The sequence below is a fragment of the Xenopus laevis genome, chromosome 4L (assembly GCF_017654675.1).
Source record: "Xenopus laevis strain J_2021 chromosome 4L, Xenopus_laevis_v10.1, whole genome shotgun sequence".
Lineage (NCBI taxonomy): Eukaryota > Metazoa > Chordata > Amphibia > Anura > Pipidae > Xenopus > Xenopus laevis.
In genome coordinates, this window is record NC_054377.1 from 80275394 (window position 1) to 80295365 (window position 19972).

At 42.1% G+C, this 19972-nt stretch overlaps 1 protein-coding gene across 2 annotated transcripts in view; it reads left to right on the forward strand.

Moving 5' to 3' along the window:
* The window catches only part of kank4.L (KN motif and ankyrin repeat domains 4 L homeolog), a 78862-nt gene that overhangs the window by 45223 nt on the left and 13667 nt on the right, over positions 1-19972 (forward strand). For both annotated transcript variants that reach the window (XM_018258256.2, XM_041590396.1), the window contains exons 4-7: positions 446-563; positions 13889-14056; positions 17247-17334; positions 19371-19590. In XM_018258256.2, the coding sequence (XP_018113745.1) occupies positions 446-563; positions 13889-14056; positions 17247-17334; positions 19371-19590 (594 nt within the window). The remainder of the gene's footprint in view (positions 1-445; positions 564-13888; positions 14057-17246; positions 17335-19370; positions 19591-19972) is intronic.

Here is a 19972-nt window from a genome sequence, read left to right on the forward strand (position 1 = left end):
TATTGTACTATTGTTATGGAATTTCTATTTTGTTTTAAATGTATAACTGTCATAATAAAATATTTAACTATGGGTTACTAATGCCATGCAAATTACCATTAGAACTCTAAAAACATTGTAGAACAGACCTGTCTGTTATCTATTGCAGTTTCATACATAAACATAATTTGTCTAGTAGTGTATATGTGATATCATAGGTGATGTTGCTTGTTATTATTGCATTTATTGTAATGACTGTCATGTAACCATTGGTTTGAGAACTTGCATTTCTTCTGCATGGTTCCATCAGTGGCTTTTACAGAACATTTCTTATCAGCACTGTGTTATTGTGGTTCCGTTTTCCTTGCCATAATAGTGACAAAGCTCTGCAATGAATCATACATATGTTGCACTTTACAGCAGCTGTAGATCCCTAACTGATGTGCCCAACTTGCTGTATTATCAGAGGCAGTGGCCAGGAGCAGCCTGAAGTCTATCATGAAGAAGAAAAACACTAACAGCCGCATGGGGGGCAGTGAAGCTCAAGCTAAAAAGAATCTCCAGTTTGTTGGGGTCAATGGTGGGTAAGCATCAAATGTGAACCAAACAGCACTGCCCTGTGAACAGTTTTCCATTGTATGGTGTTTGTAGCTGTAGTTCAACCAACAGTCACGTGCACATTTCAGTGGAGTGCTAAGCTAGAACCTAAGACCTGCTTCCCAGGTAAAGCAGGCAATACGCTCTTCATCTATCAACCTGTCCTAAATGTTCCCCTTTTTGCCTACTGTTTGTTAAAGGGATACTGTCATGGGAAAAAATGTTTTCAAAATGAATCAGTTAATAGCGCTGCTCCAGCAGAATTCTGCACTGAAATCCATTTCTCAAAAGAGCAAACAGATTTTTTTATATTCAATTTTGAAATCTGACATGGGGCTAGACATATTGTCAGTTTCCCAGCTGCCCCAAGTCATGTGACTTGTGCTCTGATAAACTTCAATCACTCTTTACTGCTGTACTGCAAGTTGGAGTGATATCACCCCCTCCCCCCCCCAGCAGCCAAACAAAAGAACTATGGGAAGGTAACCAGATAGCAGCTCCCTAACACAAGATAACAGCTGCCTGGTAGATCTAAGAACAACACTCAATATTAAAAACCCATGTCTCACTGAGACACATTCAGTTACATTGGAAAAACAGCAGCCTGCCAGAAAGCATTTCTCTCCTGAAGTGCAGGCACAAGTCACATGACATGGGGCAGTTGGGATATTGACAAAATGTCTGGCCCCATGTCAGATTTCAAAATTGAATATAAAAAAATCTGTTTGCTCTTTTGAGAAATTGATTTCAGTGCAGAAGTCTGCTGGAGTAGCACTATTAACTGATGCGTTTTTAAATAAAACATGTTTTCTGATGACAGGATCCCTTTAACATTTTTAGATGTGGTTTGTTTTAATTTTTACTTGCGGCTATGATTAAAGAGACAGTATACCCGTAAAAACACATTTGCTACAAATATTCTCAATAAATGGGACAATGCATTCTGCCTGTTCTTTAATTTTAAAAAATCTTTGTTTTTTTTGCCATTCTCAAGCACTGAATTAAAAGTTGATGTTTTCACTGAACATCAACAGGTCAATTTGCTCAGAAACAAACAAGTCCCTCCCATTCTCCCAGGCCCAGATTTGTAGAAAGGCCACAAAGGACCAGGCCTAGGGCAGCAGGAATTTATGGGGCAGCATGCTGTCTAACCACACTCACATTGGTTCAGAAACACTGGGCATGTGTAGGAGATACAAAAATGTTTTACATTTCCCGTGCTCCAATCCCCATTGCTCCAATCCTGATGATAAAAACTTGCACGAATAAAGAGGAGGGTCTAGAGGAGTCCACTATGTAAAGCCTGCCCTGCATTCTCCATTGAGCATTATCAGAGGGCTTCTCAATGGACAACTCATTTGTTTTATCAGCCCTTCATGTGCTCTGCTGGACTGGGAAATTACAGGAAGTGCTAAAGTGAAATATATTTCATTTTCTTGTTTAGTGCAATAAATAACAAAAAACATTTCTTAATTAAAACAATAGGCAAAATGCATGTTCAGAACCAACCCTATTTGGGGTGCTTAGTGTACCCCAAATAAAAATAAGATTGTTTGGATTAAAAAAAAAAAGAAATTCTGCACAAAGTTCAAATTTAGGCACCTCATGTAACATTTTACGTCCTACGATTGATGGAGCTAATAGTATTAGTAAAATCATAGTTCATATTATGTATCAGCTATTCTGCAGCTACTGTGCAACAACTAGTCAGGAAGGAATTTTTGCCCCCTCTGAGGCAAATTGGAGACGCTTCAAATGTTTTTGTTTTTTTTGCCTTCCTCTGGATCAACTAGCAGTTAGACAGGTTAAAAGGTTGAACTTGATAGACGTGTGCCTTTTTTTCAACCTAACTTACTATGTTACATCTTTTCCTATGTAACTAAAATGTACTGTATACAGTATACAAAAGCTTTTCATTATCAGACTAAGTCCTTGCCAATTAGCACATGTATCATTTGGAAGTCAGCATTTATCTGCCTCCCTATTCTGTAAATGCAATGTGATGCTTAGATCATTTGCTGAAGCTGATATGCTCGGATACCAAGGGAGCACTTATTTTCTCCAAAGATATCTTGGGAGTCTTAAATAAGAACTAGCGGAACAAACACAATGGATTTTGGCAGAAGACTGATGTTCAGATGTTCACAGCAGTTTATGATGTACTTTGCTGGCTGGGTCCAATTAGAACATTGTTGTTCAAGTATTAATTTCTCTCTTGTATTTATTTCTTCCCATTATACAGTCATACACAAGATATTTTGGCTTTAGAAAATATATCTTTTCCCTGCTAGTATGATGGTATCAGACTTTATCTCTAATAAAATAAATATTAAAGGTAAATAAGCCAGTACCAAACTTTGACAGAAAGGTCATAAATACCTCTGGGGCTCACACACGAGTGCAGTGCTTTTTTCTAAATGATGCTCTTTTCTTATGATGAGTGCTCGGTTTTCTTGGCACATTTGTTGCTATGGCTTCCTGTGCTTCTTAGATTCTATGTGTAGGGATTGTACCTTTTATGGGGGAAAAAATACTCATCTGCTAATTACTGTTATCTTTCTTTCCTATTGATAACATTGCAATTGAGGGAATTTACATTTTTTACTGCCCAGGCCAATAAAATACCAGCCACATGGTATATATATATATATATATATATATGATGTTCAGCTTAATCTTGTACTACTAGCACATTGCCGTAGGCCTCCATGTTCCTTGCCTTTCAATACCTTCTTTCCACCTGCCGTTGCCGGTTTTGTCTGTCCATCCTGCTGGTCATTCTTTTCCCCATAGTTGTTACTTACTCTTGTGGGTTGCCCTGCTGGTTGTACTGCCTAGGTCTGCTTTTCCCCCTGGTTTATGGTGAGCCCTTCAGCCAAAAGTTAGTGTTGTCCATGGTTTATGTCGTTTAGGCTGGTGAATTGCTACTCAAGCTGGTAATGCACAGATGTTAGGCCTAATTGTCTCCCAAGCTTAGCCCCTCCTGTCTTGGGGGTAAGCCAAACTCTATGAGTTAAAGGAATGGTGGTTAAGTCTAATATTAATAAGAGGTTATGGGTCTCATTTAGCAAATGATGCAAAGAGCAAACAAAGCACCACTATTCCCTGTGTAATTTTCTGTCCCAGCATTCCACCATAACTGTGTGTGTTGCAAATTAGCAATAGTATTATGAGTCTGATGCGTCTATGCTGGTGCTAAAACTGGATGAATGAGACACAAGTTGCTTTTGAGACTTGGTGGTGCTTTTGCGCAGAACATGCAGTGAGAGACCTGGAATTTCCACCTGTTCAGCACAAGCATAGAAGAGTGCAATAGTCACAAGTTTCTTTATAATTGGAAATGTTTTTGCCAGCAATTTATGTGCCCATTTTTGCACATAAAAGTGTTGCAATTTGTAAAATCATTTTATCTTCTGTTAATGCATCATCGAGTAAATAGTTAAACAGCAATGGATACCTGCAAACCAGATGGAAACTGTGTTGGAATAAAAAGAAAAAAATATTTATTAAAACAGTTGCACGACATAAAGCCTTTCCTGCCAGATGTTTCAATGAAATGTGATCACCATCCAATTTCTCAGTAGTGTCAAAACTTTAGTGATGTGGAGTCCACCACCTTGTGTGTTACACTGCCATGTCAATGCACATCATCAAACACCCATTTCTCAATTCATTAATATATTTTGGTGTGTCTGCACCCAGGTTACAGGCTTACCTGTAGGTGCACAAACATCACAGAGCAGATGTGAGCAATCCCAGGCTGAGAAACAGCCAAAAAAGACCATATTCTTAGCACAATTGTGTGTGTGATTTCTGCTTAGTTAATCCACAGCACGACTGCATTTTGAGATGCTTCATGCCCAGTAAGACCTCAGAAACTATAGGGAGTCTTGAAGGTAGAGTAACTAAGACCTGCTGCATTGAAGTGTGCCCTAAAATGAAAAGTGCAATCACATCTTTCCTAGCAATTTCCAGGCCTCCTGATAAGTCGTGACTTAAAAGCTCAGGGCTTGTTGGTGTCACAGCATGAAGCTTTGGCTTCTTGTTAATAAATATTAGTTTAAAGTTTTCATGTATTTTCATGTTAATAAAAGATATTCCCAGGCAATGTATAAAGGGATATACACATTCATACAACATTAGTAATACTGTACTGAATCCAAGAAAAACAAGGAGAGGGCAACAAACCTTGAAAGACATTTGTGGTTACCTAATGGGTGCATGGCTCTTATCTGAGCTTTGGCTCCAAAGGAACATTATACAGCTGCATTTTATTTATTTTTCTTTACGAAATTAAAAAAATCAGAACACACTGATCACATGGTATACAGAAAATACCAATGTGGTAAATAATTACATTTTCTTAGTTAGCAAATGCAACAAAACAAGCTTATATATATAGTTTTAAAAGATTTTCTTTATTGATTTTCAATTAACATAAGATAGAAGAAAGAAGGGAAAAAAAGAAGAAAAGCAGGCAAGGTGAGCTTCTCCATTTACATAGAATTGCATCCCCTTTAAGTCACCCATATCTTACATTTGTTCAACCACCAACAAGTTATCATATCCATTTAAGGAATAGCCAGCCATTTGTCCCAGAGTTTCCCAATTTTTTCAGGGCAACCTCGGGCAGTATATGTCAGTTTTTGCCTAGGGAGGGTGTCATCTACTAATCTTTTCCAGAAGCCAAGAGTAGGTGGTTCAGGAGCTTTCCAAGTCAAGAGAAGGGCTTTCCTGGCATAGTGGAGCAACTGCTGTAAGCATAGTCTATCACTGGAGGGCATAGGAAGTCCTTCAAATAGTCCAAGGAGACAAAATTCTGGAGACCTTATGTTAGGTAGTCCCAAAAATGTAGACATAAATCTAAGTACTGCGGCCCAGTATTGTTGAATCGTAGGACAGCCCCAGAAAACATGCAAGTAGGTACCAGCTTCCGCATTGCATTTAAGACATACATCTGGATGCCCCTGATACATACGTGCCAGCCTGTGTGGGGTTAAATACACCGTGTTTAAGAATTTAATGTGAATAAAGCGATCTCTGATACATATATTAGTTTCTGGAATCTGTTCAAGTATATCTGCCCATGTTTCTTCATCTAGTGATGGGAAATCAGAGGCCCATTTCCTACACACCTGACGTATGGGATTAAAGTTCCCTTGGAGCACAATTGCATAGAACCAGCTAAGGGGCTTTGTTAATTTGGGTCTACGGAGGTAGTGTTCAAGGGTAGACTCAGCTATCCGTGGGGACCCCTCCGGAAATTGGGCTGAAAAGCGTGTCTTAATTGTAGGAATCTAAAGAATATCTGGTTATGGAGGCCATATTCCTCCTTGAGCTGAGCAAACTGTTTCAGCTCACCAGCTCCAATTATATCCCCTTAGTATTTCACCTTGGCATTAGCCCAGAAACTAACCTCAGGCAAGGTTCTGAATTCTCCTAGTGCATTGTTACCCCAGAGAGGGGTCCATCTGGACCAGGTGTGAGATTTTTTATGCCCTGACACTACAATCTTCTGAAACACCTGGATTACCGTTTTCATGGGGGGGGGGTCATTGGATACAATGCGGGTAGACCTCTATAGAGCTGGTTGGCTAGAGCTTCGAAGGAAGAAATGACTGCCGCCTCTACTACTGTAGCTTGGTTACTGGGGTCCGTATGGAGCCACCAGCATGCATATACCAACTGGCTAGCATAGAAATAATGTTGGAGGTCAGGAAGCGCTACTCGCCCTTTCCTTACTGGAGCCTGCAACATTTGCATGCTAATCCTAGGCCTCTCCCCTGCCCAAATAACGTCCCTGATACATGCCTCAGGCTGCTTAAACCATGCTTTCGGGAGTGTAATTGGTGCATTGTGGAACGCATAAAGGAACTTTGGGAGGAATATTATTTTAAGGATATTGACCCGACCTGGGAGGAATAAGGGTAAATTAGCCCAATGCTGTAATTTAGTTTTCAGGGATATAATTATCGGAACTGTCACGATCGCCGCCCCGAGCAGGACCAGGAGCTCCGGGCGGCGCAGCTTCCACTTTCTGACGCCGCTCCCAAAATGGCGGCGCCCATGGCCGCCACGTGGGTAGCGGCGCCGGCGCAGAGACGCCTGCGCGCAAGTGCGCAGGCGCGAAGACGTCACAACGGCGCGACGGACGCAGGCGCAGCGCGTCGGTCGCAGACGTGCTGACGCCGACGCAAGGGCGCCAAAAAACCCCTTTAAAAGGACGCCTGAGGCGCCAAGATGGCGCCCGAAAATAGGATCTCGTTGCTGAGAAGATTCCTGGGTTTCCTGCTCCTATTCCTGTTATCCCTGTGGATATTCCTGATTGATCTCTTGTTATTTACCCCCTGCCTGGACTTTGGACTCTGTTTGTATTCTGCCTGCCTTGTGACCTGTTGCCTGAACTCCATTACCCCTTCTGCCGAATCCCTGGATACCGCGATCCTGATCCCTCCTGAGGGGCTTCCTCCTAGATCCGGACTACTCCCCCAGAGGGAACTCCCGGTTCCCTGACATTATTTTCGGGCCATGGATTCCACTGAGGAAGCTCAGCCAGATTTCGGCAGGGCTTTTCGGGGCCTGCATTCCCGCATGGAGGCGTATGAAGCCCGGCAGAATTACGTGGGACACACGCTGGAAGCGATCCTGGAAAAGCTCTCCTTGTTGACTCCAGCGACCCCCCTGCCGGCACCTCCTCCGCAAGCGGCTGCTGCCATGGCTACCCAGTCCTCCACTTCTGGTCCACATACTCCTGCTCCGCCTCTCTATGATGGCGATCCTCAAGCCTGTCGAGGATTCGTGAATCAGTGCCAGATTCGATTTGCCCTACACCCCACTGAATTTGACTCTGAACGTGCCAAGGTGGGGTTTGTGATTACTCGTCTGGCAGGGAAAGCTCTCGAGTGGGCATCTCCACACTGGGAGAAGCAATCCCCACTAATGGATGACGCAGAAGCATTTCTCAAAGAATTTCGGATCGTCTTCGATGCTCCCGGCCGGGTGACATCCGCTGCTTCCCGTCTGTTCCAAATCCGCCAAGGGAGTCGCAGTGTAGCGGAGTATGCTATTGAATTCCGTACACTTGCTGCTGAGACTCGTTGGAACAACGACGCATACCATACTGCATTTTATAATGGTCTCTCCCTCCGCATCAAAGATGACCTGGTCTCCCGTGAATTACCCACGCAAGTTGAGGACCTCATCGCCTTGGCTGTCAAGGTGGACACTCTTCTGAGAGAGCATCAAACCCTGAGGGATCGTGTCAGGAAGTTTCAACCCATGTTGGCACCCCGCTTCAAGAGGCCTCTCCTGCAGGCTCCTGTCACCTCACCTGCCCAAGCATCCATTTCTCTCCAGGAGGAACCCATGCAAGTGGGAAGAACTCGCCTCACTGAACAAGAGAGACTCCGCAGACGGATGTCAGGCCTGTGTCTGTATTGTGGCGGACATTCCCACTTCGCCAATGCCTGTCCTGCAAAGGCTAAGAGTTTTGTACCCCGAGGTATGTCTATGTTAACTCATGTAGGGGGCACTACTCAAAAGTCTCGAGATAGGTCTCAGGGGAAGACCCAAGGAAACTCACACAGGTTTCTCCTTCCCTTCCAGATTCGTCTGACTGAAAAGACCATCCTCGGGAATGCTTTCATCGACTCCGGAGCCGGGGGTAACTTCATGGACGCTCTCTTTGCTAAGTACATGGGAATTCCCTTATTTCCTTTGCCTTCTCCCATGAGGATCGTCGCCATAGATGATAAACCCCTGGAGTCTGTAATCACGATGACCACTGGCGAACTACTTGTGCAGGTTGGGACCCTGCATAAAGAGAGACTTTTGTTTCTTATTATCTCTTGTCCCGCTGTTCCAGTTGTTTTGGGTCTCCCCTGGCTGCGCCTGCACAATCCCATCATAGACTGGTCCACAGGGCAGGTTTCTTGTTGGAGCCCATTCTGCCTACAGCATTGCCTTCCTGCTAAACCCCTCAAGAAGGTAACTATCTCCTCAACCGAGTTAAAGTCTCTTCCCTCCTGTTATAAAGATTTCTTCGATGTGTTTTGTAAGAAGTCTGCGGAATTCCTTCCTCCACATCGCTCCTACGACTGTCCTGTCGAACTCCTGCCAGGAGCCATGCCCCCCAGAGGCCGCACTTACCCTCTCTCTCCTGCTGAGACTACCGCAATGAAGGAATACATCCAAGAAAATCTCCAGCGGGGGTTTATCCGCCCTTCTACCTCTCCTGCAGGGGCTGGGTTCTTCTTCGTGGAGAAGAAGGACGGAGGCCTTCGGCCATGTATAGATTACCGGGGCCTGAATAAAATCACTGTAAAAAACAGGTACCCTCTGCCGTTGATCGTAGAGCTCTTCGACCAGCTGAAGGGGGCGAAGATATTCTCTAAGTTGGATCTCCGGGGGGCGTACAACCTCATTCGCATCCGTGAGGGTGATGAATGGAAGACAGCTTTCAACACTCGTGACGGGCACTATGAATATCTCGTTATGCCCTTCGGCCTTTGCAATGCCCCTGCCGTCTTCCAGGAGTTTGTTAACGATGTGTTCCGGGATCTCCTAGGAAGGTTCGTAGTCGTATACCTGGACGACATCCTGATCTTTTCTAAAGACCTAGAAAGCCATCGCTCCCAGGTGAAGGAGGTACTCTCTCGTCTGAGGAAGAACTCTCTCTTCGCCAAGTTGGAGAAGTGCGTCTTCGAGGTGTCCAAGATCCCCTTCCTAGGATACATTATCTCTCCTGAGGGATTTGAGATGGACCCCGTGAAAGTGTCTGCCATCCAGGAGTGGCCTCTCCCGTTGAGTACCAAGGCAATCCAGAGATTTATCGGATTTGCTAACTACTATCGGCAGTTCATCCGGGGGTTCTCTTCCCGCATTGCACCTATCCTGGCCCTCATCCGGAAAGGGGGTAAACCCAGCTTGTGGCCTCCATCTGCCATTGAAGCTTTTCAGTCCTTGAAAGAGGCCTTCACATCCGCTTCTGTCCTCCGACACCCCAATCCCGAACTACCCTTCTGCATCGAAGTTGATGCTTCTGAAGTCGGAGCCGGAGCCATCCTGTCTCAGAGACACCCCGCTGATGGGAAGTTGCATCCCTGTGCTTTTTTCTCCAAGAAGTTCTCGTCCGCAGAGCAGAACTACGATGTCGGGAACCGAGAACTCTTGGCTGTTAAACTTGCCCTTGAAGAGTGGCGTCACCTCCTGGAGGGTTCTCTGATTCCTGTTCAGATTTACACCGATCATAAGAATCTCGAGTTCATCCAGTCCCTCAAGAGGCTAAACCCCAGACAAGCAAGGTGGGCTCTCTTCTTCTCTCGATTTAATTTTATCTTGACTTATCGCCCAGGCTCCAAGAATCAGAAGGCCGATGCCTTGTCTCGTAGCTTCACTCCGGTGGACCGCTCTCCTGAGAGACAAGAGCCAATCATCCCTCCAGTCAAGATTATTGCCTCCCTGTATCCACAGTTTGCCGACCAAATCCTGGCTGGTCAGTCTTCTGCTCCTTCAGATACTCCCATTGGAATGGCATTTGTTCCTCCTGAGCTGCGTCTGCCTATCCTGCAACAGACCCATTGCTCCAGGCAAGCCGGACACCCTGGCCCAGCTAAGACTCTTGAACTCTTACGACGCCTGGTCTGGTGGCCTGATATCCGCAAAGATGTGAAGGACTTTGTTGCTGCTTGTAATGTTTGTGCCACATCTAAGTCAAGCCATTCCCGCCCCAGTGGGTTACTACAGCCTTTGCCGGTTCCTTCCCGTCCCTGGACCCACCTGTCCCTGGACTTCATTTTCGAACTTCCTCCCTCTTGTGGGAACACTGTGATCTGGGTTGTCATTGATCGATTCTCCAAAATGGCCCATTTCATCCCTCTGAAGAAGTTGCCCTCTGCGGTGGAGTTGTCCCAGCTATTTATCCAGTACATCTTCCGCCTGCATGGTTTCCCGGTGGAGATCGTCTCCGATAGAGGCACCCAGTTTACTGCCAAATTCTGGCGTTCCCTATGCAAAGACCTGGGAATTGTTCTTCAGTTTTCATCTGCATACCATCCGCAGACGAATGGGGCAGCTGAACGTGTCAACCAAGCCCTGGAACAGTTCCTGAGGAACCACGTATCCCTCTGCCAGGATGACTGGTCTGATCTCCTCCCATGGGCGGAATTCGCTCATAATAATGCTTGTCATTCCTCTACAGGAAGGTCTCCGTTCATGTCGGTGTATGGTCAGCATCCTCAAGCTTTTCCCCAAGACTTTGTACTATCTGACGTCCCGGCTGCTGACGATTCCGCAGCCCATATGTCTGCTATTTGGGCTGCTACCAAGTTGAACCTAGAGAAGAGCGCTCTTGTTCATAAGACTTTCGCGGATCGTCGTCGAAGATCCTCTCCTCCCTACAAGGTGGGTGATAATGTCTGGCTCTCTTCCAGGAATATCCGGTTGAAGATACCATCTCCCAAGTTGGGTCCAAAATTCGTGGGTCCATTTCCCATCTTGGAGATAATCAACCCTGTGGCTGTCAGACTCCAGCTTCCACCAGAGATGAGAATCCCCAACGTGTTCCACGTGTCTCTGGTGAAACCCGCCATCACCAACCGGTTCTCTGGCGGTCAATCTCCTCCTCCTGCCATCTCTGTGGAGGGTCAACTCGAGTACGAGGTGGAGAAAATCCTAGACTCCAGGATCTCCAGAGGGTCCCTTCAGTACCTCATTCAGTGGAGGGGCTTTGGCCCTGAAGAATGCTCCTGGGAAGGACACCGTGATGTTCACGCTCCACGTCTGGTGAGGGATTTTCACGCCAAGTTTCCCCAGAAGCCTTGTCCCGGTGGTCCTGAGGCCCCCCGTGAGGGGGGGGTACTGTCACGATCGCCGCCCGGAGCAGGACCAGGAGCTCCGGGCGGCGCAGCTTCCACTTCCGACGCCGCTCCCAAAATGGCGGCGCCCATGGCCGCCACGTGGGTAGCGGCGCCGGCGCAGAGACGCCTGCGCGCAAGTGCGCAGGCGCGAAGACGTCACAACGGCGCGACGGACGCAGGCGCAGCGCGTCGGTCGCAGACGTGCTGACGCCGACGCAAGGGCGCCAAAAAAACCCTTTAAAAGGACGCCTGAGGCGCCAAGATGGCGCCCGAAAATAGGATCTCGTTCCTGAGAAGATTCCTGGGTTTCCTGCTCCTATTCCTGTTATCCCTGTGGATATTCCTGATTGATCTCTTGTTATTTACCCCCTGCCTGGACTTTGGACTCTGTTTGTATTCTGCCTGCCTTGTGACCTGTTGCCTGAACTCCATTACCCCTTCTGCCGAATCCCTGGATACCGCGATCCTGATCCCTCCTGAGGGGCTTCCTCCTAGATCCGGACTACTCCCCCAGAGGGAACTCCCGGTTCCCTGACAGGAGCTAAGTTCAGTTCTACATATTTCTTAGGGTCATTGTGGATTCTGATCCCCAAGTAAGTGAATGAGGAGACCCATTGAAGTTGCGTGTCTTGGTCTCTTTGGACGCCCGAATCTATCGGGAATACAATTGACTTCCGCCAATGGACCATGAGACCTGAAAGAGTTCCGAACGCAGCAATTTCTTGCAACAGTACTGAGAGGAAATTTTTTGCGTTGGCCAGGTACACCAGCATGTCATCCGCATAAAGCGAAATTTTCTCTTCCAGCCTCTGTAATTTAAGTCCCTCAATATTAGGGTTATTCCGAATTCTAATGGCTATTGGCTCTATGGCCAGCGCAAAGAGCAGAGGCGAGAGCGGACACCCCTGTCTCATGTTAGGATACAGAACAATAGATCCTTGGACTCAAATTAATAATATTAAGAACACTGAGATGTTTTATGCATAAAGCTTTGTAAAATGGCTTTCCCTTATAACAAAACAGCATTGTCCGTCCATATATTATATACTCAAGCTGGCCATCTCTGTCACCGCTGATGAATGATTTCTGTTTAGTGGAAGGTCTGTTGTTCTTGAGAATTTGTTCTTGAGAATTAGTGATGGGCGAATTTATTCGCCATGCGCGAATTTGCGCGTTTCGCCGACAGCGAATAAATTCGCGAAACGCCCGCGAAAATTCACGGCGCCATTTCGCGAATTTTTCGCCATTTCGCGGGAAATTCGCGAATTTGTCGGCGAAGCGAAACGGCGCAAATTCGCCCATCACTATTGAGAATTCTTGATTCACACACATTGGATAAAAAAATCATGCACAGGGAATAATTATTGATGTTCACTCCTCTAATTAGACTAAAGTGGAGCAACACTGTATATCACTACAAAGGAAATGAGAGCAGTAAGAAACAATGGTGAAAAATTAGGATACAAAGGAGCCTAAAATATTTCATACTTGAATGATATACTTATCTTGTTTTCTTCTGATGTGCCTGTTCTACAGTAATCTATAGCAAGACCCCTTACAGGAAAGCCCCAGGTCCCAAGCATTCCTGTTTTGCAGCACTATATACTAAATGTTATTAATTACAGAGCCAGGTTAATGAGCTTTGACAACCAAGGTAAGGGCTTCAATTAGCACCACCCTCCACTTCACCATTATCCATCCTTATCACTCTACACATATTGTATGTGGCTATACTAAATATTATTTTTTAAGTATATAAAACACTGTAAAACACAATAGGGCGTCATCATATTATGACACATATCATAGTTACATAGTTGAGTTAAAAAAAAAAAGATCAAGGTCCATGAGTGCCGTATACTAAATATGATGCATATGTGAACTACCATTTTAAGCTCCTGGGAAGAACTTACTTTGCTGCAGAAGAATCATGATTCCATGATTGGTTTTCTACACATAGTTTTGTTTTTTAAAACAAATTAGTATACATACTTATCTAATATTTTGGCTTCCAGCACAAATGCAAATCTAATTAGTATTGGATCTCTAATAATCTTTAAGGCCCTTAGGGGAATAGAGTATCCAGAAAAATATCCAGTAGATCTCCCTTTGACATAGTATTCTAAAGTTTTATCCTATACGTGGAAATTGGGATTTCTTTCAAAAATGGCATGCAAGGAAGAAAGAATTACCTCTATGAAGCTGCTTGAATTATGAATAACTGACAGCAAAGCTGAGTGATTTGCAGCAAGAAAAGTTGTTTGTATCAGGTGGCATATAGAGAAACAATTTACAGTATATCTCAAAAAGAAAAAACAAAACAAAATGAAAATATATTTGTGAAAGACTCAAACACCCTCTACTATCTGGGTAGCTGGGATAATAGAATTGTGATGTGTTGACAATACCTAGTAACCCCTTATTAATTTCAGTTAAATGTTATCTAATCTGTATAGTTATGAAACAACTTCCAGTGAGGATTCAAGCTCTTCTGAAGAATACTGTGACACAGGAAAGAATGGAGTTCAAATAGAGAATGTATTACTGCCAGTGTCAGAGGAGAAGGAAACTGCCCAAGAAGATCCTGAGCCACTAGTGGCATCTTCCCAGCTTGTAGCACAAAGGTACAAGTTATAAAAGTCAGTTGTTTCAAGTTTAAACAAACAGATATGAAAGTGTCTCCCCAAATCTTTCACTTGATGCCCAGTCTTACATACTAACACCTCCTTTTTGATGTACTGTAATACAGCACTGCACATAGTTTTCCATTCTGACCACTTTCGGCCAATTTATTTGCAGTCCTATAATAAAAATGGGTTGATTTTGTATTAGTGATAACAATGGTCACCTGTCGGTTATAAAATACAGATACAGCACCTCTAAAGATACCAAGATGTTCTGAGTATTGAACTGCATAGCACTGCACAGTACATCATCTTGTCTTAGCAGGCTTCCTTTACCAATGCTTTTGACAGTTTACTGCACCAGGAGACAACAGTAAAGACATATACAGTACAAAATAACATAAAGACAATATTCCAATACAGAGAAAAAATTAAATACTTAGTAAGAGAAGGGATATAAAATATATACAAAGATAAAGAACAAATACATGTGCATTGAATATTTTTCCAGAAAAGACTGCAGACAATTTTATAAATTATAGACCTTATAAAATCTTTAAGCCACATAATAATTTTACCGTTTGGATCTATGGACTTTTCCCTTTAAAGAAAAAGATATATATATATATATATATATATATATATATATATATATATATATATATATATATATATATACATATATATATATATATATATATACATATATATATATATATATATATACATATATATATATATATATATATACATATATATATATATATATATATATATATATATATATATATATATATATATATATATATATACATATATATATAGTGATGATCAGACACTTATAGACATGTATAAACCTAAGTATATTGAGGTATTGTAATGTCTCCCTGAATGTCAGCTTTGTTGTTATGCTTTGGTCTCTCTGTCCCTGAAGTTGCATATTTTAAACACACACTGTGTTTTCCATAATTGTTTCCAGATGTGTTTTTTTTTTGGATCACGTTGTCAGGGCTAGGAGAACTTGCATAGACTTACAGCATTAACAACATTGGTATATGTTCTGTTATTTCAGACACTGGAGATTTAAAAAACATGTTATTAACCAATATACTAGCAGTGTTCCACAAATTCATTTGTTTCAAGTATTCCAAAGAGCTGTATAAAATCAAGGGGCTTCCCTGAATGTAATAATCTCCTACTGCAAAGGATTGATATACACAACATGTATCTTTGTGAAAAGCAAAGCACTGAGCTGGAAGCATTTTGTTTGAGGATGGTTTGGAGCAGTGAGATCAGGAAGATTGTACAAAGCACAGACAGACTCTAGGATAAAATCTGTTCCAGTCTACCAGATACCTGGGATGTACCACTGTTCCACATCCCTGAACAGACGGCTACACGCACCTGCAATAATACAATTCTGTTTTTCTCGGACATTATAATAGTAGCACAATGCTCCAGCATGGTGTATCAATATGTATTTGAGATGGGAAAGTGTTAATTGCCTTATTATTATAATATCAATTGTACACAGTGGGGCACATTTACAAAGCTCGAGTGAAGGATTCGAATTAAAAAAACTTCGAATTTCAAAGTGTTTTTTTGGCTACTTCGACCATCGAATGGGCTACTTCGACCTTCGACTACTACTTCGACTTCGAATCGAACGATTCGAACAAAAAATCGTTCGACTATTCGACCATTCGATAATCGAAGTACTGTCTCTTTAAGAAAAACTTCGACCCCCTACTTCGGCAGCTAAAAGCTACCGAAGTCAATGTTAGCCTATGGGGAAGGTCCCCATAGGCTTGCCTGCATTTTTTTGATCGAAGGATATTCCTTCGATCGTTGTATTAAAATCCTTCGAATCGTTCGATTCGAAGGATTTAATCGTTCGAACGAACGAATAATCCTTCGATCGTAGGATTAGCGCTAAATCGTTCGACTTCGATATTCGAAGTCGAACGATTTTAGTTCCTAGTCGAATATCGAGGGTTAATTAACCCTCGATATTCGACCCTTAGTAAATCTGCCCCTAATACTTAGCAGTAAAATATCCACATTTTTCAAGGACTTGACACCCTTTAAGTTGGTGAAGCCATGGGCCCTGTTATCCAGAATGCTGGGGACCTGAGGTTTTCTGGATAAGGAATCTTTTTGGCAGATTTATCAAGGGTTTCATTTTGAGTTCAGGTGAATTATTTAAAACACCCATAAACTCCCATGAACTCGAAATGTATTAAAAAAATAGAATTTTTCAAAGTCGGGTGAATAGGATCGACCCGCAAAATCAAATCGAATTAGATTTAAATTTTAAAAACTTGATTTGAGTTTTTTCTCAGAAAAAAACCTTGAACGTCAGGAAGGCTGCAAACAACTCCAATTTGATCTCCGAGCATCTTCCATAGGCTAAAACAGCAATTCACAGGTTTAAGGTGGCGAATAGTCGAATTTGAGTTCTTAAAGGGCCAGTGTTTGATAAACTTTAAAAATCGAATATGAATTTAAAAAAACTAATAATTCCCTAGTCGAATTTGACAGTTTTGGCCATAAAAAACCGCAAACATTCTAATTTCACTTTGAACCTTAATAAATCTGCCCCTAATTCTACTAAAAAGTAATTTAAATATTTATTAAACTCAATAGGATTGCTTTTCCTCTTATAAGGATTAATTATATCTTAGTCGGGATCAAGTACAAGGTACTGTTTAATTATTACAGAGAAAAAAAATCTTTTTTTAAAAATCGGAACTATTTGATTAAAATGAAGTCTATGGGAGGTGGCCTTCCTGTAATTCGGAGCTTTCTGGATAATAGGTTTCAGGATAACAGATCCTATACCTTTACTTTATACTGTAACAGTGCCCTTACCATGAAAGCATGCCACATTTAACTGACCAGAAAGCAAATCAGATTTTCAGCTATGGTATTGAGACTGTGATATATTTCAGATACTTGTCCTTGACTTCTGCTTTGCATATAACTGCCAATTTTATAATTAGTTATGAGCTGTTCCTGCCATTAGAACTAAATAAGGAATAATGGCTGTCTATGTTTATAAAGCTCTTTGGTGTCATGCTGAAGGGTCAGGCTACTTGCTCTTTCTACCACCAAAATACTAAATATAAATGACTTATACATTTACATATATGATAAGATTAAAGAAAAGCCTATATGTTTTATTATACAGATATGCAGTGAGTGATGCCTTTCGTGGTGAATGCCAAAAACTGTCTAATCATCTTGCAGAGCTTCAAGGAACAACAGACAACCAACTGGTAAAGTACTGTTCTTTCCATATTTCTATATAAATGTTCTATATTTGTCCTGTTGCTATGTCTAAAGGTGGCCCTACATTGGTCAATTCAAGCTGCTAATTCGGCCCCTTCAAACTGAGCATCTGCCCGTGTATGGGGCCCACCACCAGCCAACGTGAAGATCCTATTGGATGAGGATTGCATCGGTACATTGACGTGGTGGTTGTCCTATGGATCTCCATAGGCCCCAAAGGTGTATTGGATCAGCCCAATCTAGCCCAGAATGTGGATTGTCAAATTGGGCCTGGATCTGCAAAATGAACATATCTGACTGTGTATAGCCAATTCAAGACTTTTAGGAAATATTACTATTTTTATTTTATAGGGCTTTCAAGTCATTTATCTGCATTTCCAAAGTTTCCATAATAATATACTGCAGAAATGAATCTGGTTTATGTTATAAGTAAGACTTACATAAAGTGAAAATTAGCAAAGTTTTGAAAAACTTGACAAATATTTCATAACAGAAAATGATTTCTGCCATTAATGAGCCTTTGCAATGATAAATTAACAAGCAAATGTGAGAAGCAATTTTAACCTTTTTCCTTGCTGACGTGGGTAACACAGTTAGATGCAAGATCTCGCAGGGAGTGTTCCTATTAATAGTGTTCACACCACAGAGCTGTTTTTTTCATTATATCAATGCATTAAAGGACAAGCTAGTGAATTCAGATTTGAAGAGAAAATATATATCACATACGTTTCAAATGTTTGTATTGATATAAATACAGTTCTGTTGACCTATATTGACTCATTTGTATACTAATTTAAATGTTTCAATTAAGCCGTGACGATAAAGATGGTGGCAAAATTCCATCAAGATTTAAGCTGCCGCCTTGTCGATCACTTACAATCCTGCTTGGCAGTTTAGTGCTGTAAAATTCTGCTTTTTATTCCTATCAAGCAGCAGGAGCCACAAAAAGCACAGATACATTTTTTTGCAGTTGTGCTTATGCATTTGACCACCTAATGTGACTAGTTAATGAGACTGAAATACCTGCTGTTCTGCAAAATAAATTGTAAAAATGACAGTCAGTGCAGATGTGTGAGAATTCTATTTAGGACATGACACTGGCTGTTGCACAGTGAATACCCCTTGTTTTTAAGAATCTCATTGCAATGAACCTTATTGTTATCTGTTACAACATAGACATTTTATTGACTAAATACATTTCCTGGAGTTAAATTTATTGAAGACATTTTTTTAACATGTAAAACTGCTACAGAAATGATGCTTAGAAGTACCTATTGCCGGAAGTCCCCCGCCTATCCTTTTGTGCTCTTCTGTAACTCTAAGGGGCCGATTCACTAACTTCGAGTGAAGGATTTGAAGGTAAAAAACTTCGAATTTTTTTTTTGGGCTACTTCGACCATCGAATGGGCTACTTCGACCTTCGACTACGAATCGAAGGATTCGAAGTAAAAATCGTTCGACTATTCGACCATTCGATAGTCGAAGTACTGTCTCTTTAAAAAAACTTTGACCCCCCTAGTTCGCCATCTAAAAGCTACCAAAGTCAATGTTAGCCTATGGGGATGGTCCCCATAGGCTTGGCTAACTTTTTTTGATCGAAGGATATTCCTTCAATCGTTGGATTAAAATCCTTCGAATCATTCGATTCAAAGGATTTTATCGTTCGATCGAAGGAATTATCCTTCGATCGAACTATCTGCACTAAATCCTTCAACTTCGATATTCGAAGGATTTTAATTCCTAGTCGAATATCGAGGGTTAATTAACCCTCGATATTCGACCCTTAGTGAATCGGCCCCTGAATACCACATTCCTTCCACGGCTCTAACTCCACCAGGGATTTGATATTCAAAACAGCATTGCATTACACATTTAAACTAAATCAATGATTTATATTAAACTGTCAGAACATTTTGCTGCAGCGATACAATTTATTTGTGGTTGAATATAGACTTACATTCTCTATGGGAAGGACTGGACATAAGAGCTGGACTATAATAATAAACTATCATTGCTGTTGCAGAGACAAACCTTGTACACGGTCTGCCAAGAATGGTTCAGAGTTTCCAGCCAGAAAACATCCAGCTCTGATCTTGTGGCAGTTTATCTGGAAGAATTCAGCTCGATCTGTCCCCAGTTATTACAAATGGTGGTCAATATGTCTGATGAGAATGGGAACACTGCCATGCACTACAGCGTCTCACATTCCAATTTCAGGATTGTTAAACTCCTACTCAAGACAGGTAAAAAATTAATTTATATCTATTGCAACAATATATTTCAAAATCTAAAATGCAATTTCTTCAGAATTGTTTCCCTTCAGTGACAAAAAAAGGGAGAAAAGTGATCATAATTCTAGGTGCTTAGAGGAGAAATGCTGCTGTATCAGTGTGTTTCCAAGTGACAATGCAGCATTAAAGGAACAGTAATGTCAAAAATTCAAAGTGTTTTAAAGTAATGAAAATATAATGCAGTGTTGCCCTGCACTGGTAGTAAAACTGCTGTGTTTGTTTAAGAAACACTACTATTGTTTATATAAATAAGCTGCTGTGTAGCAATGGGGGCAGCCATTCAAAGGAGAAAAGGCTCAGGTTACACAGCAGATAGCAGATAAACTCTGTCTGT